The sequence below is a fragment of the Zootoca vivipara genome, chromosome 8 (assembly GCF_965207765.1).
Source record: "Zootoca vivipara chromosome 8, rZooViv2.hap1.1, whole genome shotgun sequence".
NCBI lineage: Eukaryota > Metazoa > Chordata > Lepidosauria > Squamata > Lacertidae > Zootoca > Zootoca vivipara.
Window position 1 is genome coordinate 50,115,412 of NC_142591.1, and position 23,002 is coordinate 50,138,413.

A 23,002-nucleotide genomic window follows, 5' to 3' on the forward strand; every position below is an offset into this window, starting at 1 on the left:
TATAAACTACATGAATTTCTTTAGTAAATCATAGAATTATAGAGTTGGAAGGGGTCCTGAGGATCATCTAGTCCACCCCCCTGCATTGCAGGCATACACATACAGGGACTGAATCAGACCAAACATTTATATGCTTAAATGCCGTCTTAAATATAAAAAAGGCACACAGGACATAACAGAGATAATCATATAGTGGGGACAAACCAATAATGTTTATCAGAGGTATAATATATTTGAACATGGAGCTTGTCCTTACCCACCATGAATGTTCCTAATCTTTAACCTAGTAGCCAGTCATTATTATGAAAGATCTTGAAGGTTCTCCAGCAGTTCAGCTGAAGAGAAATAGCTTTTTATGATGAATAGTCAGATGAGTCTTTTCAGCTATTACTGATGCTGCTATAAAAGCTACGCATGCAATTTCTCACATGTATCAATATAGGGTACTTGTTTGAACGATTAAAATTCTTACTCAAAATTAGATTTTAAAAATGTTTAAAACACAGTTATAATTTGGCATCAAAAAGCAGTCATCAAAATAAAATCAGCAATCTGAGGAGTGTGCTTATATTTAGAATTAAGACTTTAAGTTCTATAAAAATGATGAGACAGAAATTAGCACCATGTATATAATAAACATACCTGTATGTCAAATGCACAAGTTAATGTTTTGCTACTGAGAAATGGTATTCTCGATTACTTGAGTATCCTATTCTCTTCAGTCAGCATGGCAACATAGAATAGTACAGTACCCAAAAACTGAATTCTGCAGTAAATGAAGCCAAAGTTTGTCATGTTGTTCTTATTGTGAATATGAAAATGAAAAATATTCAATTATCCATTCCATGTCAATTATTTATCTTCTGAAGCCATGTTTAGTAAAACTCATGTTCTACCGGTAATAGATTTGTGTACTATATCAAAATATAAATGATTGTAAGTACTTTGCTTTTCAGTATTTCCTTAACAGTTAGTGAAATATTCTAACAAAATGCCACCCAAACAGGTGGTGAAAAACCATAAATTTATTTTTGACCTCAGGTCTAAGAAATCAGCAACTCTACATGTAAAAAGAGCTGGTCATTAAGAGTTCACAAGAACTAATACCACTTTAAATTTGTAAATATTAGCTTTACATCTTCAGGAAGGCAGCATACTACAGAGCATCTTTGTTCATTTATAGAATATAAAAATGAAACTAAACAGTAAGTTCAAATTAACCATTAAGGAATTTCTCTAGAACTAAATACAATATAATAAAGCACATGCTTCAAGGCTGCACATTAAACTGGATAGAGCAATGCAGGTTTCAAAAACATAAAAAGTTTGATAATCTAATAGGAGGTATGTGTGTGTTACAAATAATCAGATTTTTTAATGAAGAATTGAGGGCCACTGAAAAAATGGTTTATGCAGTCTAGTAACCCACACAAATTATAGTTTATTATGAGAGTATAAAGCAAAACTATTTAATCTAACACACCAAAATGGTTAACATGGAATGTACTATTAAATATGAATTTTATTCTACAAGAAAAAAAATCAGCTGGATATGCCAAATGCAGAGATATACAACTCTTTGTTCACAAAGTTAAGAAAAAAAGCAGTTACCCAAATGTCATTAATAAAAGTTTAATGTAGACTTGCTTATAAAAATGGGAGGGGGGATATCGAAATTACACCATACAATTGAGCTTCCTGGCTCTACAGACTATTAACTACAGGGTGGCTGTGTCAAAATCCAAAATTTAACTTCAGAGATGTCTGCATGAAAGGAAAAGGAAAGCCAAAAACTTTTGCAGGGATCTAGATGCTTGACCTAGTTCTTAAAGCTAATTATAAAATCCTCTTTCATACTGGTCCAGATTTCAAGAATTTATTCTTCTAGCAGAACTGTCAAAATAAAAGAAATATTTATGAGTTATATGCATATAATATAGCAGAGTTCTAAGTCACCAGTGAGAGAAAGCAAATGAAGATCCTACATTTTGTTCACATTCTTAACAAGCATGGGAGCAGAACTTTCATTCACCCATTTCCACCCCCTAAGTGTCAACACTGATCAGCAGAAAGTACATGAAAAACCCTAATTACTAGGGTGTTATATGTGGGGGGAAACCCTGCAGATTGTGCTGATGTTCAAATGGCGCGTGTGTCACTTCCACCCATATAACTTGAAAAGTTAAGCTAGTAAAAAATACGGGGATGGGAGGGTGGGGAGAAAGCATAAAACATGGTGTGTGCACATTCCTTCCCAATCCTTATTAAATCCCACCAAAGCAGTGCAACTTACTTCTGAGTAAACAAATTCAGCTTCAAACTTACTTGAGAGTAAGTCCTATTGAAACCAATGGGACTTCTCAGTAAACATGTATAAGACCAGGCTGTCATTTCTAGCTTTCTGCTGTTCTCTCTACCCGGGTGCCTCTTTACCTCTCAAGCAATTCAATGTTGACCAGGGCATGGGGTGGTTTCTAGGTTAATATAGAATATAGGACTTCTAGAGTCCTATCAAACCTGGTGGCCATTTTATTACAGATTTCAGCATCTCTTTTCCAACAGAGGCCAGTGAGGCCACTGAGACCATATGACTGGGCAATGGATTGGCATCTCAGGCCTCTCTCTTTTTATGCCTAGGCTGCAACACTGTTTGCTCATAAATAAAGACACATACCCAGAATGAGACAAATATAGTTCTTTCAAAAATCAGGTAATATAACAGAAATTGTTACATAAACAAAACAAACAAGACTCTTTTTTTTTACCTTCCATCTGTTTCCACATTCATTACACAAAACAAATGTTGTCATAGGTTCATCAGCACTTCGAGTTTGAACCTAAAAGGGAAGAAAAGAACTCCAAGCATAAACTGACTAATATTATGCCACACAATTTGTTTATGCATTACTGCTTCTGCATATTTATTTGGAAACAAGACTCACTGTGTTCAATAAGGCTTACTTTCCGTATGTGTGTTAAGACCACAGTCCAATTCTCATTTTTAACCCAATATTTACCTGTGAGTAAAGACTAAGGGGGTGGAATAGGGGGACAATCTCCCTCTTCAACTTCTTTGCTTGTCTCTTTTCTCACCCACTCCATTTGTCATTCTCTTCTTCTACTCAGTGCCCTAATATATAATTTCCCACCCTCTATTCATCTTTTGATAGTTGGAAGCAGATGGCACTGTTTTCTTGCAGAAGCTCCTTTTGAGTGACACATCTTATTTGCCCCAATGTGGGTGGAGAAGGAGTAAGGAGATAAAGGGCCACTGAAAGAACAAGAAGCAAAAATGGAAGGCCTGGAAAAAAAGCTGGAAAAATGGGGGGGGGCAGTTTTTTCTGTTTTTTTTCCAAAGCCATTTGGAAAATTTGAAAAAAAAATAGTTTGATATAGTCTGAATATTCCACACACTTCTTTTTTTCAAATTTTCCTGAAAAAACAGCTTTGGAAAAAAAACAGAAAAAAATCCTGCCTCACCCCCAATTTTTCCGTTCCCCCCCCCCCAAGCCTTCCAGCACCCACACTTTGGAGCTCCCTGACGACTGACACCAGGCAGGTGCTCTCACTATACTCTTTCCGGCAACTGCTCAAAACATTTTTGTTAGGGCCAGCTGACTTTACTCATCGTTTGAATACTCTTCAATATCTGCTTTTAACTGTGTTTTATCAATCATTTTAATGTTCTATTGTTTATTTTTGTAAACTGTTAAGAAGCTCTCTTACCATCATGCGGTTTATAATATAAAACAAATTCAATTTAATAAACACACACAATCCTTTTCCTTTCAAACAGAGTTTGAGCCTTAGTGCAACATACTATTCAGTAACTAGATGTTGGTTACTTCTGGGCCTGACATGCAAAAAAATTGCCTTACACTTTGCCCTAGCTGTCCTCAAGTAGAGATGGGAAGGCCTGGAAAAAACCCGGAAAAATTGGGGGGGAAAGCTAGTTTTTTCCCCAAAGCCATTTTTTAGAGGTCCATGAGAAAAATGACAGAGGAAGAGGAAGAAAAAATGGAAAATGATACGGTAGTAGTTCAGAAAATAAAATAGAATAAACTGCATGTATATGTTGTCTCTTCTGTTTCTTTTTTTAACCATTACTCAAAGGGTAGGCCTTCTATGGCTTGCTGATCAGGGCTTGCTGATCAGAAGGTCGGCGGTTCGAATCCCTGTGACAGGGTGAGCTCCCGTTGCTTGGTCCCAGCTCCTGCCAACCTAGCAGTTCGAAAGCACATCAAAATGCAAGTAGATAAATAGGAACCGCTACAGCGGGAAGGTAAATGGCGTTTCCATGTGCTGCTCTGGTTTGCCAGAAGCGGCTTTGTCATGCTGGCCACATGACCTGGAAGCTATACGCCAGCTCCCTCGGCCAATAATGCGAGATGAGCGCGCAACCCCAGAGTCGGTCACGACTGGACCTAATGGTCAGGGGTCCCTTTACCTTTACCTTAGGCCTTCTATGGAGCTTAAATATTGAGGTGGACCTTAACTTTATTTGCTGTTGGTGCTAAGAGGCAAATCAGATTATTTTTATGTTGATTGTTTCTTGATTTTTTTGTTGCTTTTGAGGAAAGGGGTGGTGGTTACCTGTTTTATTGCAAGAATACTACTTTTATATACATTGCGTTTCACACAATTTGTAAAACTACTCCACACTGAACATTTTTTCAATTTTTCCAAAATTTCTATTTTTTCCGGAAAAAGCACAGGGAAAATCCTTTTCCTCGTGGCTTCGAAATTTCCAGAAATTTTACATCTCTAGCCTTGGGTGCTGTGTCAGTCCAACTGGCTTTGATTGCATATCATCAGCATATATCTGAGGGATTGCTGTGGTGGTAGTAGGACAAGGTGGGATTTTACAGACTATATACATTCCTAAAATTTAATATCAGAAATACTAAACCTCTCTAAAAGAATCACTTTCTCCACCTTTGGTCCCCACCATGCACTCAGCTCTCACCTGTGGCTCCTAAAAGCTGCCAGCATGGGAATGGCTTTGACTGGCCGGCTAAACCAGGTGAGGGTAGCCAATGGGTCTCAAACCCTTGGTGAGTTAGGGATTTCCCCTGCATGCATGACAGGCTCCTGCAGATTGCGTGGAGGAGACCAATAGTGGTTCCAATGGTCTGAATGTGCTGTCATCCTGGGAAGGCAACCCATCTAGGAGAAGGAAAATTATGATCTTAAACTTCCACTGCCTCATGGGATATCTTCAGGAGAAGAAAGGTCTAAGGAGAAAAGCCTACACAAATCTAGAGTGGAGTCTCTAAGATGGTTGGATGGCACCTAGTATGCCTCCTTCGGGTAACTCCTGTACCCAAGTGGGCGCCAAATGTATTGCTCTGCTTTCCTTTGGACCAAATCAGTGAGGCCACAAGAGGTGTCTTCTTGTCTGGACAGCCCAGGACCTCCATATACACTGCCCAAGCTTGTTCCCCGGAGAGGTCACTTTGGTGCTGTTAATGCCGTGGTTTGACCTCACCCCCGGAGGGGCACTCAACAAAAAACTGATGCAAAAAATTATGGAAGTCAGGCCAATGGTGAGAACTGAAAGGAAGTGCAGTCCAACAACATCTGGAGGGCCACAGACGTCCTATCCTTGTTTTAGAGGGACCAACAATTTTCAGGCAGTTTTTGAGAGCAAAGGGGGTGGATGGGTATGGAGAAGATGAAAAGGCCTAATGCATAGCAAGAAACTAATGCACAGTGGATGAGATGGTTGAACAGTGTTCTTGAAGCTACCAGCATGAGTCTGACCAAACTGCGGGAGGCAGTGGAAGACAGAAGTGCCTGGCATGCTCTGGTCCATGGGGTCACGAAGAGTCGGACATGACTAAATGACTAAACAACAACAATGCACAGTGAGCGTCTCTACCTAAGATAATACCCTCTTGCTTACCTTGACTGATTTCTACTACCCTCAGCTACTTGATGTATTCAGCTACCCACCCACAAACTAGCCCCAAGGATTCTACTATTCATATTCCATTTTAATGTGAACAGCACTTCATACTCCAAAGCCCAGACAGCTCCACATATTCATAGTATCTTGACGATTTATACTTAATAAATTAAGCACTGTAAACCAGTTCCAGTAAAACTGAATCACCAGACAACAGACACTCTGAGTCACACATTTCTACCAAAAAACAAAAACAAAACCTGATAGCAGATCATGAGGAGCCTTGGCTGCTTCTACTATTTAACTATTTCAATAAGATCTTTAAAAATTAATAATTTGTAAGGATAAAAAAGTACCACTTGTAAACACATATACATTTATGGCTACAACCAAAATATCTAGTTTTACTGCTGTTACTCCAAAAAAATTGGATGCTCTCAAGTCCATTCAAACTTTGACCATCATACACTCATGTTGTTATTTACCCAAGAACACACACAGCCTCCACAATCGGCACTGCTTTCACTGCTCAGATATGGAATCTTTCATAAGCAAGTCCTGTTGATGGTGAATGTGGTGAGGTTATGAAGGCTAAATGTTGGAGAATATCACTTGCCATACCTGAGTGTAAGTACAATTCTTCTTTTTACATTTGCCACATGTAAAGAGATCAGTCGGAGTTCCTCCTGTTTTAGCCATTTGATGCTCTCTTATGGCTTCTTTGGTAAGATTTTTTCTCATCTCTTTCAGTTCATCACTTGCCATCTCCTGGAGTAAGGGTACAGAGAGAGATGATGAAATAGGCTTTAAAATATTTTTATTGTACTTACAACTTTCAAATCCAAATTAAAGGCTACTTATTGTGTAGTTTGTGTGGTATCCAACAGTGTCTGTCTGCTGATGGAAGGAATCTGCCATAAGAAAGGAGGGAGGCAATTTTTGACTAGTCCCCTGTGCCCCATCTGGAGGGCTCAACTCCATGAGAATTCTCCTATATGTTGCACAAGATGACAAGATTCCATTTTGCCTCCTTTGTTTTGGGGGCACCAATATGCAGTTGCTAGGACTGATAGTGTACAATTCTGGAGTGGTGTCATTGTTATGCAGATGGCATCCAACCTCATTCTTCATCTTTAAAAAATCCATAAAGAGACATGGTACAGTTGAGCAAGTGCTTAGCTGCTGTTAGAGGGTGGATTAGGGAGGACAGATTTAAAGTGAATCCAGACAGCACACAGGTAGTTGCTAGTGGATCTTACTACTTCCGGGAGGATTAAACCCATTTGGGCAGAACTAAAAACATAGTTTTACCTTAATGCTTTCCGGAAGATAAGCCACACATAAAAGACAACGTTTCTTTGCCTACTCAATCCCAACATGCAGACAGTATAGCTAAGGCATTGTATTCAAGCAAACATCACTGTTTGCTGCTAACATTTTTAGTACATCAAAGTATTTTGTTTCCAAAATATCCAGCTCTTAGTTGAATGGAATTACACTCAAATCTTAAGCATGAAAATCAAAGAATGGGCTACTTACTTCTGCTGTCATTTTAGCAAACCTGTCAGGAGGTATATTCCCACATAAAACATTTTTTCTTAGATTAGGATTCTTAGTGTCCTTAAGATTTGCTATCCTGCTGCGTACTCTATTTTTGTATTTCATGTCTGTATTTTTTAGTTCTTGAAATATAGGTACTTATGAGTTAAGGACAACACTTAGGAATAGCACAACACTGCAATCCATTCTTTTATGAACATTTCACCAAAGCTAGCCTTACATCCAGGGGCGTAGGAAGAGGGGGGGCGATAGGGGTGCTCCGCCCCGGGCAGCGTGATCCCAGGGGGTGCCATCGCGGCTGCCCCCCGCCCGCGCTGGGTGTCCCGCCTCCGCAGGCAGCGCACCATGCCCCCAGAACGTGCGCCACACCCGCAGAATGTGTGCCATGCCCCCGCGGCCGGCGCACCACGCCCCCAGAACGTGCGCCAGCCCAGCGCCCGCCTCCTCTCCGCCCCCGGTGCCGGAGCTTGAAGCTCCGCCACTACTTACATCTACATCTGTGCCTTTCTTTGAACTGACAAGAGCTTCTTAAAAATACAATACTGGCCTGCTGAGACTGAAGAGGAATGTTAGAACACATGGTGAATATAATCTTAGTCCAGGAATGTAATCTTAGCGCAGCAAAGTTTACCACAAATCTGCAGATACTAGGCAAAGGTTCAAAGGATGCTTCTGTATAGCTGCTTCACTGAAATGAAATTTGCAGAAGGCGAGTGCTTGGCAAACTGCACCCTTTACGAAGTCACATTCCTAAACTATGGAATGCCCTGCCTGGCACCTAATTAATGTTATTTAGTACTAGACAAAATCCCTTCTGATCTCTCATACCTTTTAAGGTTTTTAACATCAATTATTTTAAATTTCTTGATTTAATTCTGCATTCCTTTAGTTTTTTATGTGTCGCTATTCTCTTGTTTGCTGCTTGATAATCGGCTTTAGCAGCATTTTATAATTGCTTAATGTTTGTATATTTGTTTTTGCACATCTTATAGTGTTTTTAATGTATCTATTTTTCCTTTTGCCTGTGCCTAGAGAACACATGCCATTTGGCATTTAATAAGTACTGTATAATATATAATATTTCATTTTAATACGTTCATTTTTTATGCCTTGTTATCTTTAGGCTTTATATAACACCTTGTAAAATTAAAAAGGAGAGGTCATTGTTCCAGCAGCCTTTTACTGAATAGTATAAAAACTGACACAAGAGTTTGCTAACATAGTTAACTATATTGCCTTCTACATTCAAAGTGGTTCATAAAAAGAATTAAAAGTCTTAATTAACAATAGAGACAATCACAAACAATTAGAGGCACATTTGGAGCAAAAAGGTCATAAAATATTTTAAGAGGAAGCTAAGAGTTAGCATCAGCCTAGTGAACCAAAATAGATGGTAAAAAACTAATTGTACAGATAAGGATATCTTCTTCAATTTGAGAACCCAGCTCTTCCTCATCAGCACCAATAGCAATATAATCATCTGAAAGAGAAAGTGAGTTGTATGACTATTAATATGTATTAAAACATTTATTCAACACATTTCTCTATCACCCTTTATCAAAATTTCTTCTAGAACACTTAATGTGATTCTTTGTGACTACTGTCTAACACAGTAAGTGCAACAAGAGATGCTTTGTGATGCTGCATTCACATCAGCCATTTTGTGAACTCTTGAGTTAATGAACAGCTCTCAGGTTGTTAATTGGACCTGGTGACTTCTTAATTTTTAATTTAGCAACCTCTACACCTCTCTAAGTCCTCAGATGCTCTCCCTCACAGTTCATACATGCTCATCTGTCCAATATCCTTGAGTGAAAACAAAATTTATTCAGATTCTCTTTAATCTTCCCCACTAGAAAACATTTCACTCCTTTGTTGTCAAGTGTTTCAGCAGCCTTCCTTGATAGGATTCTTCTGATAATATATTTTCCTGTGCAACGCTTCCATTAGAAACAGCTTTGGATCAACTAGGAGATCAGTCTGCAGAAGACGATGAGTGGAGGGGGACTTTTCCACCCCTCCTTGCCCTGTCAACCCCAACAGCCTATCCCCCAAAAGCCTCCAGCTCTGAGAAGATGCCTCTGCCTGCTCTTCTGTGATTTCTCCCTTTTCCTCTCAGTCTCCTCCATCATAGCCCAACCTATTAATAAAAAATCCCAGGTGATTTCAGGAGGTTCTGGAATCTGGCAGGGAGAGGCAAGAAAGTTACTCTTTTTCCCATCTCCTTCCTGTGGACTCATCTCATAAAGCTTCAGAATTAAGCATTCCTAACACAGCGTGAAACCACAGCAATTGAAGAAAGCTCTCTGAGAGGAATACAGTATTATATGAAGGCTTGTCACGAATAGCATTACCTGCTACCAATGGACATATATACTAGGGGTTAGTTATATTCATCTATCACAAAACTACCTCACCACTCACTTGGTATTTACATTGCTAGAGAGGAAATGTCAAGGAGGATGACCTGTAAAGGTGGTAGGACAATCCTTACCTCCTGTTTTGAGAGCTGCCGCTAACATTTCTCGGCATTTCATCCGTACAGAATCAGATGTGCTTGGAGCTCGAGGAAAGGAGGAAATAAATGATTCTGAGGAAGCATTAGCTTCTTCTTTCTTACTGCTAGAGTTGCTGCTGCAACTGCTAAACAAATAAAATAAAATAAAATATAGTTTCATTGTATTTCTGCAATGTAACTGGTGTTTAGTCAGTTTCTCTTTCTCTCTTTATTTAAGTATTTTTATTGATTAAAGCTGTTTTCATTATGCCAAAAATATAAAGAGAAAAAAAGAGAAGGGGGAAAATATGAAAATGCAAATAGTAATAACAATGGAAATAATTAAAAACGATCACTGAACAGAGTTGCATCTAAAATATGAAACAGAGGTTGGGGCATAGCTAAGTACTGTACAGATACCAAAAAATAAAATAAAAATGCAGTACTGTATTTCATAAAGCAGTTATTAAGGCAGTTTCATTACTAGTCACCCTTTAGCACTAATTATATGCTAGCCAAAATATTAGAAATGGCTTATATATTTTTATACTCTAATCTGAATAGAAATAAGAGGTGGCATTTGACACAATTTCGTGAATGAGCAGCATACTAGTATACTCACTTTTGCTGCTCTCCTCCCTGGCACAAGCAACTAACACAAGCCTTTGCTTAGCATCAGTTCAAATCACTGCTCATGGTTTGTTTCTCTCCAAAGCACAACTTGAAGGCAAATGCCAATCTGGGCTTCACAATCACTAGTATTGGTTCAGATGCCACGGTAGGCCAAGGCTTGTGGTTTGTTGATCCTGCCCATGCTAGAAGAGGAGTACAGCAGGAGTGCTTTCAGCAGCAACTGGTTATTTACCATGTCACCTAAATGCTGCCTGTGTTAAGTCACAAATCAAAATGAAAGACAGTACTACCTAACGTCTGAGATGTCCTAGTTTGACCTACTGAAAAGAAAATGACAAAAAACAGGCACACAAATTATAGCTGACATAACGGCAAAGAACATTGCTAGGCTCCACTGCACTCTCACACAAGTAGCAGAAAAGTGACTAGATGTATTCATTTTGGGATTTATGCTGTTTTAAATTATAGCACAAGACAAAATCTACATTATTAGCTGTGTTCCAATGCAAACTCCCACAGTTCTCATAGTTGCTGTGTCAAATATCAGGATATTATATTGTGTAATTCTAATGCAAGAAGTAAACTAAGGTATAAACAGGGTAGGGTCTATGGCAGCCTTTGCCTACCTGGTGCTCTCTAAATGTTATGGGCTATATCACCCATCAGTGCCAAGCAGCATGGCCACACTAGCTAGGGCTGATGCAATCTGGAGGACATCAGTTTGGTGAAGAATGGCCTATAGTCAGTTCATAACCTTTGCTATTCACTCATATATCCCAGCTCAATGGCACAGGCTTTCTGCTTTCTCTAGTATTAAATGTATCTGCAAAATACATGGGAAAACAAATCCCCCTCTCACAATGAATTTCTGTTATTTGAGACTCCCAGAAAGCACTGTTAAACCTCAGGATGGCACCCTTTCTGGAGCAAACAGGCAGAGTCAACATCTTCAATTGCTTCTTCACGGGAAGGCTTGCTCTAGTCTCTCAGACCAGAGCAAACGCTACGCCTCCACTCCTTTCCACAATATAAACTATACACTTGAGTGACAATAAAAACTACAATAAAAAAGGTAGAGAACAAAAGGGGGGGCATTGGAAACTTCCCAAAAGGCACTCTCCACCACTCTCACATGTGTAGTGAGGCAGAACCCTTGAAAAGTCCCATGTACTGAAAGAAAGAGAATGGTAGAATGCCCTTTGGGAGTCCCAGAAAAGAGCAAGTCGCAGTAATCAAACTTCTGTTTTCTCTTCTGGCATTCCTCAACCTTGGGATATAACAGAGTGATAGTATTTCAGGATGATCTTTCTTGCAGACCAGCACCTTACTGTAGTATAACTTTTTCCAAAACCCCTCCTATCAAAGACTGTCTGCAAATACATATCTTATAATGCTTTATAAATGTATTATGTTGTTGTTGTTTAGTCGTTTAGTGGTGTCCGACTCTTCGTGATCCTAGTATTAAATGTATTATAGTTGTTGTCTTACAGACATTTTTAATGAGAAATGGAATGTCGCTAATGCAGATACCCTCACAAAGAGTGCACTGGGAAAATGAAAAGTTCCAAGGATGAACTTCTGAATTGTGACATGGCCTCTCTAATGCGTGTGTCTAAACCTGCCCTGAAGCTGGGTCCATTTCCCCTGTCTTTTGTAAGGGAATTTGTCTTTAGACTAGGCATAAGAGGCTCTGTCTGAGACAGATTGATAGGCCCATTTGATTGCCTAGGAGACCTTCACTCAGTTCATAAATCTGGGGAGAAGATCCCTTCCCAGTGAGATCAGGAAAGGAGTGGTGAGGTACTCACCCACTCTATTTCACATCATCTGTCTGTCTGGTGCCAAAAACATGCTGTGCAGGATGGGCTCTTCCAGGCCTTCCCATTTCATCTCACTTGACACTGCTTGGTTGTGAGGCATGGTGCTGATAGGCTCATCTTCCAGGCATTTGAGTGTCTATCTGAGTGGTCATGTTTTGTCCCCTACCTGCCTGATATGAAAGTGGAGGGAGTCAGGACAAACATGAACACCTGCTGTGGCATGATGGTGCCCTTTCCTGTAGCTGCAGCATTCTCAGCAGCTGGAGAAGAGCTGTGGCTCATTGGTAACACTACTTCGTGCAGTAAAAGTTCCTCTGGAAGCCACCAGCCTGGCAATGTGCTTCCTGTGACCATATGGTTTCCAGAGCTCCCTGTCTAGTACAGGCCTCCCCAAACTTCGGCCCTCCAGATGTTTTGGCCTACAACTCCCATGATCCCTAGCTAACAGGACCAGTGGTCAGGGATTATAGGAATTGTAGTCCAAAACATCTAGAGGGCCGAAGTTTGGGGATGCCTGGTCTAGTACCTGCCGGTCAAAGATGGGAAGGTAGAAAGGGGATGCAAGAACCTGAGAAAGCAAAAATGTATGAAGATTGGGTTTTTAGGACCTCTAACTTAACCCAACCACTCTGCCCACTAGGAGGCAGGGCAGTCCACTTCCTTGAATAAGCACAGAAGATGTTGACCCTGACCAACTGCTTCTTTTCTACCACCAACACCAAAGGTAGAAGACATACCTTTCTTCTCTTGCTTCAGGACTGTTTTGTGATGAAGAAGCTGCTTCTTTTTTCTTTTCTTCAGAATCCTTATCATTTGCTGGTCCATCTGCAATATATATTTATAAATATATACATACACAGACAATATGTATCATTTATAGAGTGCATATATTAAGTATAAGTACTTAATATATATTATCTCAGTAATTCATTCAACTACCCTGCAAGCTAAGTCCATATCACCGAAAGCACAGAAAGCAAGGTTCCAAAATAAATAAATAGTAGGTAGTATAATAAAGTTTCTATATCAGTAAAGTACTTTCTTGTAAGAGCAAGTATGCACTTTATTGGATGACCCACAAATGTCATAACCTCAAATCACTGCGAAGGTTTGTCACTGCTAATCTTTGGGTGCTGCTATTCCTGCAGTAATGGGGTGGAGGGCACAGAGAAGAGCAATGACATTCATATAATATAGTGACCTAGCCCTAGACAGAACAAGAATATGAAAGAATGAAGACTCTGAGTCAAGGCTGTGGTATATATGCCTATTTCATCAACTCAGAGGAAAAGGGTAATCTTAATCATGTATTATATAGAATCTAGATGAACAATTATAGATTTACAGTGTAAATGAAGCATGAAAGTATCTTCTATATCTAGACTATTTTTAAGATGCTGGTTGTATTTTATATACCGTACTCTTAATTTGTGCTCTACAATTTTAGTGAGAAGCTTATATTTTGATTGATATAACCAATATGTGATATATATAGATATAGATATATGTATGTATGTATGTATGTATGTATGTATGTATGTATGTATATTGCAAATAATATAAGAAACTTGCCAGCTCTTAATTGTTTTCACATTCCTCAATTTATGTATTTATTTTTGGAATAACTGCTTTTTACAAACTATCCACTATTGGTTTCTACAAAACAGTCTGATGTGCAACGACGTATATGTTAATATATATCTATACTATATCTATATATAGATATATAATAGTGTTATTTTCCTATTGTGCAATCATTCCAAATTGTCCAATGAAAACCTCACTGATACTGCAGAGCATTCTCAATAACATCCAGTTTCCACATTCCACCCACAACCATGTCCACCACCCAGAACAACCAATTTGTTGCCAGGTTGTTTTTATTGCTTGCCCCATTGTAGTGGAAATATCTCTCCTCTACTAAAATGACAAAATGAAGTTCAAAATGAAGGGAGGGTTCATGTATCAGAGTTAGTTGGTTTTGCAAGAACGACAGAAACAGACAGAAATCTATTATTCTGTATATTAATCTGGAAGTTGTAGAAGGAGAAGAAAACACATAGTTATACCCAATAACTTCTTCCACGACTTAATGAGAGATTTTGCTAAGGATGTAACTTCTTCATCTGTGCTTTGCTTGCGTATTGCATTCACTGACATTCCAATTCTTGTAGACTGAAACCAAGCACAAGTATCAACACTCAAAAGCAGGAATTTATATAATAATATTTAGAACCACTACAAGGATTTCAAATACAATTGAGAGAATACATGAAGTCATCAGATATTGAGCAAAAACAGCAAATGATTTCCAAAGTAATTTTTTTAAAGCCACAGCCAAACGTTCTATTTTTTCTATTTAAGAATTCTCCACATACACAAGGACTGACATTAAAGTACTGCTTGCAGTGTTGAGATCCAAGGGAGGCTAGCTAATATTTTTGCCTCTAAGGCTTTTGCCCTCTCTCTCTTTAATTAAGATCCTCTTCAACAACTACCTGGTTAATTAACAAGCATGCCTTTAAGAGCAACAGAATTGCATGTTTTGCACTCCTTGCTGCTAGCCTTCGAGGGAAATTATTTTAAGAGAATCTGGTTTTCTGCAAGGAGAAAGTATTGGTGGAAGTTGAGTTTTATCTGAAATTGTTTTTTTAATTGTTTTCTAATTGTCAGAAACTGCTGGTTTTAGATTGTATATGCATCCCTGTTGAATACGGAAATAGTTTTAAGTATTATGGAGGCAGGTTGATCATAACTTGACAATATGATTCTAGAACAACATCTGTTATAAAGCAATACATTAGGCAAGTGCTTTAAGTACACCTAGCGCAAATATATCCTGCCAGATACCTTCTAAGCTAAAACTGTTAAGTGTGATTTCTAAACTTAGCAAAGGCTTATAGATCTAGATGATTTATAGATTTTTATAACTACTAAAGAGTATGAATCATAAGCAAATATTTTTCCTTCAAAGAAAATACACACATCAAATATGGATAAAGTCCCTCTTCAGTGCAAAATCACAAACAATATCTTTCTTTTCAAGGACCTCAAACTATGGGATAAATAGTTTAACAATCCACTTTTAAGTCTTATCAATGAATACTTTTTATACTACTATACTTCTACATAACAACTGAATTTTTTTTAATGCAACATGACTTCTGTAACATAACTTCCAGGTTTAATGTGAGCATGGGTAGATGACTGAATGATACAAGTTACAAATAAACTTTCATTATAATTTTCAAAAATTATATATTCTCCACTTATAACTGCTTGTCTTAACTGATCTGAAAACCATGGGATTGGAAAAAGAAAAAGAAACCCTAAGGACTACCAAGATTTATCTTGTGGTTTTGTTTTTTAATCACATTTTATTAATCAGCTTCACTTATACAGGACTCCAGTCAAGCAGTGTTAAAAGAGTACTACTGCCATCTATAGTTCAGAGAGAGAGAGAGAATGAGAATTGAACAAACTAGGCATAATGTGCATTTGTTACAAAAAAAATTATTTTCGTTTAAACATATTTTCAGATTGCAACTCTTATTAAATTAGTTCCATTTTAATCCTTTCCAACTCTAAAAGCAAGTTCAAGAATAAAGAAAGTTCAGCACCAAATAAAGTAAAAATTAGGCCTAGTAATGGTGAGCTTGCATATATGTAGTACAGTACAGGTCTCCTTATATGTTTTTAAAAGCCTCTAGCATGTTTTTAAAAGCCTCTGGCAAGAAAGAATTGCCTCCTATGCAGCAGGAAAGGTTTTTGCAAGTTTGTCCCAGGCTGGTGCCAGCTAAATAAAGAAAATTCATGTCCTGAATTTCTATTATAAGATGTGATAATATGCTTGCCATACATTTTTATCAGTGTAATTTGGAATGCATGTATATTGATGTTCAGCTTTCTACTTAAATAGTAATATTTCTGATACTCAGGGATAATCAGTCATAGAGATACAAGTACCTTTTATATGCAACAATATGCAGCAGCAAAGTAATTCCACTAACGTGCATGTACATTCCCTTTTACAGGAACATACTCCCTTCCATAAGAACAACAATCTAAAGTGACTACAGAACAGGGGTGGAAAACCTTTGACCTTCAGGCCAAACTTGGCCCAACCAGGCCTCCCCCTTTGATCGGTGAGGCCGTTTTGGGGGAGACATGCCCATGCAGCCTCCACCTGACTTCATACATGATGTCAGATGCAGGGAAAGTAAGGGAAGGGCTTCAAAGGAAAATTTGTTTCCATATGTTTATGGTATAATAAAATGTATATAAGAGGTACTGCAGCACTGGAAAGACATACCTGTAATAACTCCAGAGTCATGGGCATATTCTTAAGTTCTTTGAGTAAGTCAAGAGCCCCAGCCTGTAAAATATATTGTAAAAAGATTCAGTATGCATATTCACATATACTTAAAAGAATATTTACTATGAAACACAGCAGTTTTATTCAACCCTAGTTCCACAATATGAAAACACTTATGATGAACCTAAACACTGATAGATCAGTCTAGATATTTATTTCACAAGCATCTAGTAGCAACTGATGGTTTCTCCAAACATTAATCTGACTAGTCAATCTTGAGTTGGAGGCACACTTTTTTTGTGAGACAAGCAGTTGTTGGGATGCTTGTTAAATAACTACACCTTCCCACCAAATCCTGCACAGAATTAGGGTCATTGCTGTACCTCTAGGTTTTAGTTAATTACAAAAACCCCTTAAGCAAAACTTTAACTTGGCATTCCCAAGGCAAATACAATCTTGCTTGTGAGCAATTGTTCCATTAAAGTTTCACCAGTTTTAATGATATAGTTGTTGTTTATTCCAAATTTTATTAAGTGCTAAAACTTTAATTTACTTTCAAAATGAGTAGGAGGTGAGAAAATATATTTTACTAAAGCAGTCATATGAATATTAGATTCTACCTATATTTAATATAGTTAGTAATTTTAAATTAATATTTTGAAATTAACTACAGGTCAATCCCTCAAGAGAAATGAAATGAGATTTTAACAACACAGCACAGTAAGATCAGGTTTTTCATTATATGGTACATTTTGCAGTAAACCAGATGGGCTCAACAAATGAAAGTTCCACTTTTACGTCAATTAATTTGGGCTCTCAAGTCAAAGGCAACTGTTATCTATATTATCACAGATTAAAAGCAGTTATGATTAGCAAAGCACAGTTAAGCATGCAATTCACTTTACTATACTAACCTCTCTGCTACTAGCTTGCTTCTCTTTAGATACCTTATAAAGATATTCAATATTCACCTTATAAAGAGAAAGGCCACTAAAAGTAAGTAAAAGGTATGTAATAAAGAAGTGGAATATATTGTGCCGGGCTCCTGACAAAACAGAGACATCCCAGTAACTGAGGTCTTGAATAAAAGTATAATAGAGCTATGGGGAACCACCAACAGAGACTCCCCCACCAGTGAGCAAGCAGGGCTACAAGGGATCAGGTAGTCCTTAGGATATCCCGGACTCAAGTTGTTAAGGGCCTTGTAACCTTAAACCTGGGTGGGTAACATATGGGCAGCCAGTGCAAGCTTTTAAGCACTCTTGTTATGTGCTGAGAGTAGTCTGTCCCCATCAACGGTCTAGATACAGAATTCTGCACAAGCTAGAGCTTCCAAATCATGGACAAGCATCGTCCAACCACACGGAGCACGTTGCAATGATCAAGTACTGATGTTATGAACACCCTTGTCAAGTTGTCCCTGTTCAAGAACAGTCATAGTTGGCGCAGCCGCCATAGCCAGTAAAAGGGGTTCCTAGTCACTATGGCTACACAAGTCACAAAAGACAAGGACCCAAACCTATATTATTTCAGAGGAGAGTAATCTTATCCAAAACTGGAAAATGGTCAGTATCTCAGACATAGGAACCACCCACCCACAGTACTTTTGTCATCCAATGATTTAAGATCAGTTCAATTGGGCTTACTCCCAGGTAAAAATCCATCTAAAACTCGATTTCTAAAGGTTTTTTAATAAGGTACTCCCCCTTTCTCAGCTTATTAGAATTTGTGCAACTAAACATGATCAAATATTTGAAGTTTTAATCTATCTATTTACAACTCTGCAAACAAATTTGTCACAAAAATAAATACTATCATTTCTAGTAAAATAACTTATTTAATCTAAAAAATAAATGACACCTTTTAAATGCAATCAAAGATAGTAACCCTCCAAATAAGATTCTCTGAATCTTAAGCCTACACGAAAAGAACAAATTAGAGCTATAGCTTATTGCCTATGATATTTGTAATAATTTACATACAAAACTTAGCATAATACATCTAAATTAGCTCCAGAATGGGCAGAGAGTATTATCTTTCATTGTAATTGCAGAATCTACCTGTATTAGATGATGTAAGAGGCAGAAATCACTCCACTTGTTTCATTCAAAAACTTGGAAGAGTTGTTTACTGACTTATAGCCATACAAGCCTGATGGTAGCTTTGTTCTCTCCTGTATTCAACATGCAGTTATGATACCATGGAAATGCTTTTCACTAAAGGATCTCTAAAACTGTAAACTAATGCAAATAAAAATGTACTGGTACTAATGAATGCATCTCAATTCCTACTAAAAGGAATATGTCTTCCATTGATCTTACAGAGAAAGAAACAGTATAGATTCCAGAATAAAGGCAACGATCAATTTAGGGACATCCGAATGACACACAACTGTGCACAAGCACCTGTCGCCAAGCTCGAAAGTAGCCCCAAAGTGCCATTAAGACATCTTAAAAGGGGCAGAGCGCGGGCGGAGCAGGCGATGATTAGAGTGGGTTTACGCGCACTCCACTGATGCAAGCTGGAATGGAAGCACCGTGCAAAATGAGGCTTTCCTGTATGTAGAAAGTTTGTAACAAAATAAAGCCTGTGTTGAATAAACGGCAGGAGTTTTCACTGTTCAACCTGACGTACTATCTTCTGAAATACCACTTGAAAGATTGTGATAAGGGAATGTTACTTGCAGTAACATGACAAACTAAAAAGTGTGCATGAAACTATTCTCTTTTACCTTGCTGCTTAAATAAAGATAAATGCAAAGCCATATATTTATTCACAACAACAATTAGGTTCCATATTCAAGGATTTGAAAAGTATGGTGCTATAGCTAGATATAAATTTGTACAACTGATTTGTAACTTCAATCCTACACATGTCTACTCAAAGGCATGTCCCACAGAGCTAAATGCGGCTTGCTCCCAAATAAGTGAGCATAGGATTGCAGCTGAATGCACATGGAAAGTTGTTTAACACATACTGGCTCCATACCTTGTAAGAGGAAAAGCTACTGCTTACCTTTATTCTCTAATCTTACTCAACTGCTCTCGATTTTTGAAAATCCATATGTGCAAAATTACCTCTGCCAACTTGCACCTATTCATTACACAATAAGGTAATTTGTTACACTGGTTATACTACAGAACAAGCATTGATAGTCAGAAATATAACTTGCAAGGTTTAGTTTAACACAAGTATACAGTTCGTGCTGATATGATTATTATTTTTTAAGGAATAGTATTTTAATACACACTGGGCCTGAACCAGTTGAATCTGTAGGTGTGAGATGTGTGGGTCCAGCAGCAAGAAACTCACATCATGAGGCTTGGAAGAATACAAGCGGCCAGAGTATCCAACCCCAAATCCATAAGAATAGTAACACATGACTGTTCCTACATCACTGTGCACTCACTTACCAAGTTAAAATAACTTTCTTTCAGTGAATGTGGTATACATAATAAGTAACAAAGCCTTTAACACAGCCCTGTATCAAGCCTCAAGTAGCATTCCGAAAGCATAATTCACCAAGCAGAGAAAAATATATGAAGTTGATATCTAAAATATACCATCTCAATCAAAATTATTATCAAAGATAGTATAGCTGCTATAATTTTAATATTTGTTTGAGGAAGGCATAGACCACTTTCAGTGATGATTGAATGCCTCCCCCCTGAATTCACATGACATTATTACTATGAAATTAGCTGGGAACTTTTACCTGTTTCACTTAACTTTTATGGACAACTGTCTCAGTTCTCTACTTTTAAGAGTGAGAATCATGTTGATGTAAATTTCATTTTAAAATGACAAATGTAAGGTCAAGTTTATTGAACACACTTTGAGTGACACATCTTCATCAACTGACTTGTATGCAGAAATGTTTAAAAGCGAAAATATTCACAGAAGTTTAAAAGCGAAAATAAAGCATAGTTTAATATTCAGGTGCCATTTATTTATGGTTATATCTCACTGGCTATTTAAACATAGGACTGAAGCTTCCCCACCGTCCCCGCAGTGAGGTACAAACACATGATATGATATCTAGCAAACATTTCCAAAAAGATGCTGAAACTTACAAGACACATAAGCCAGTTAAAACCAATGCAGACTATCAATTATTTTCCCATTGGAAAATGGAATCAAAGGTGAAGACAGATACCCAGAAAACATATACCTATTGGGGAGGTGGCATGTTAACATCTTTGCTCCCCCAGCACCTCCTCCTGCATTGCTAGTGAATCATATTCTGAGTCCATGATCTAGTTGAGATTTCTGCATTGCAGGGGGTTGGACTAGAACTAAATGACCCTTCCAACTCTATGATTCTATGACTAAGTCCTAGGCCGTGCAGGAATAACATCTGGTTGCTTCAAATGTCAGTTCCAGAACAGCATTTGATGGAACACTAGAGAGCAAGCAGGGGAAACAGATACACCTTTGCCCTGCTGTAGTAACTATTGTAGCCTTGTCTGCTTTGCTGTGCTTCGAATATATTGCAAGCTGCCTCGAGAACTTAGGTGAGTAAGCATAGTATAAATACTCTTACGATAAATATACTGTATATGAATGAATGAATCAACAAACAAACGAGACTCATAACATATTTTTGCATCTTCTTCTCAGATCTGTGAAAAGAGAAAGAGTTCACCCTTCTGACAACCAGCACCACATTTTTAAGCGAGTGTACCATGGCGAAGCGGTCCAGTGCCACACACAATACACCACAGGCAAGAGCTTTACTTCGTGGGTCCCTGGACTGCCGGTTCTTTGGAGGGCAAGGAATCGGCTGCTCCCCAAGGAAACGTCGCCCGTGAATGAAAGTGCCTTGTTTTGACGTACAGTGTCGTCACCAGTCGAGAGACCCCCCCCCCCCCGAGGAACGGCTCCACCTGCCACACTGGCATGAGGGCGAAGCGAGGTGCTTCCTTTCTCTCCCCCACCCACATTCCGAAAGGTGACAGTTGAGGCCTCACAAAAGAGGATGCGCGCGCGAAAAAAGCAGCCCCTCAGTTCTCCCCCTCGGAAAAAAAAGGCGGGCGCCCAGCTGAGCGCGAGGCGCAGCTGATTGGTCGAGCAGTCGTTCAAGCCGAGCGCGCGAGGGGCTCGATGGAACAACCCCCCCCCCTCTCTCTCACACACACACACACACACCGGCACTCGGTCCCCCAGGCTCATCGCCTCACCGCGTTCTTTTTCTGCACCATCTTGTCCATCTTCTTCGCGATGCGAATGATCTCATCCTCGGCGCTCATGGCGACTGTCCGCGGCGCCTACGCTCCACGATGCGATTGATCACGGGGAGCGAAGTTCCGCCGCCGCCGACGCGAATGCCTAACGCTGCCTCGGCGGCTGCTGCTCCACAATGACTCCGGCGCCAGCAAAGATGGAGCCGCCAACCCACAGCCCGGGCCGCTCACCGCACATAAACCGGCCTGAACCCAGAAGCGACAGCTCGGCAGCCGCGGCGCCAGGCTACGCTCATCAAGCCTAGGCAAAAAGAGCCAGGCGGTGCTCGGGAAAGCCGAAAACATCGATGGAAGGGAGGAGAAGGTGGAGCTTCACCAAAGCTCAAAAGCTGCGCCCGCCCAGCGGAAATGGAGGGACGCTGTGGGCTGTTTGTTGCTGAGCTTGGAAGAAAATGTCACTTCTCCATCAGAGAGTTGGGATCAGGAGAGACTGTCTAAGGAGGAACCGCAGGAGAAGCAGATCATCCATTTAAAGCACGCACCACCCCAAGAATCTCGGGAGCTGCAGTTTGATAATGACGCTGGGAACTGTAGGTCTGAGAGGAGGAAACTACAGTTCTCATTGCTTTTATTTTTTTGGGGGGGGGTGTGGGAGGAAACCTTTCAAATGTAAAACTGTATGGTGTGTACGCACCCCTTGCCTTATGAGTTGCCCTAATGGTGCTTGATCGGGATGGGGCCTTACCCAGGTAAGAGGGTGGGTGGCCTGTAAGCGGAAAGAGGACCGGTGTGGGATGCGGGAAGGTTTCTTAAGCTAAAAGTCGATTTTTGTTTTTTATATCGCCTCCGCCATTTACTGGATATCGTACCTTTCTGTCTCGCCTTGCAGCATTTTCTAACTACTGCAGGGATTTCCTATCGTCAGTTAAAAATTATGCTTTGCTCTTTAGCATGTGCTGCTTAAGCATGCAGAACACCATAGCAAAGGCTTTCCAGGCAGTGAATAAGAGCTGTTCTTAGACCAAGACAGTTTGTTACAAGTAGCCTGTGTCTGGTGACCTAGCAGTTGGATTATTGCTGGAGAGT

General features: G+C 39.3%; 1 protein-coding gene across 3 annotated transcripts; it reads right to left on the reverse strand.

The window, feature by feature from the left end:
• Positions 1–1,010: 1,010 nt before the first annotated feature.
• TCEA1 (transcription elongation factor A1) lies at positions 1,011–22,219 on the reverse strand. 3 transcript variants are annotated; one of them, XM_060277838.2, is made up of 11 exons: positions 21,914–21,929; positions 19,749–19,826; positions 16,731–16,793; positions 14,488–14,593; positions 13,156–13,243; positions 9,963–10,111; positions 8,892–8,948; positions 7,448–7,602; positions 6,530–6,676; positions 2,766–2,837; positions 1,011–1,893 (listed from the first exon to the last, which is right to left on the reverse strand). In XM_060277838.2, exons 3-11 carry the CDS (start codon positions 16,755–16,757, stop codon positions 1,885–1,887), a joined length of 810 nt encoding a protein of 269 aa, XP_060133821.1. In that variant the 5' UTR covers positions 16,758–16,793; positions 19,749–19,826; positions 21,914–21,929; the 3' UTR covers positions 1,011–1,884. The 3 variants fall into 3 exon arrangements, with proteins under 3 accessions (XP_060133821.1, XP_034980870.1, XP_034980869.1); XM_035124979.3 differs by lacking the exon at positions 19,749–19,826 and having other exon boundaries at positions 9,963–10,108; positions 21,914–22,219; XM_035124978.3 differs by lacking the exon at positions 19,749–19,826 and having other exon boundaries at positions 21,914–22,219.
• Between the last annotated feature and the right edge of the window lie 783 nt (positions 22,220–23,002).

Coding starts and splice junctions, on each gene's coding strand:
- TCEA1 (XM_035124978.3), bottom strand. CDS start 21,982: ATGAGCGCCGAGGATGAGATCATTCGCATCGCGAAGAAGATGGACAAG. Junction 8,949..9,962: donor GGCAGCTCTCAAAACAGGAG/GTAAGGATTGTC, acceptor TTTCTCTTTCAG/ATGATTATATTGCTATTGGT. Junction 2,838..6,529: donor AGAATTGTACTTACACTCAG/GTATGGCAAGTG, acceptor CTTCCCTTTTAG/GTTCAAACTCGAAGTGCTGA.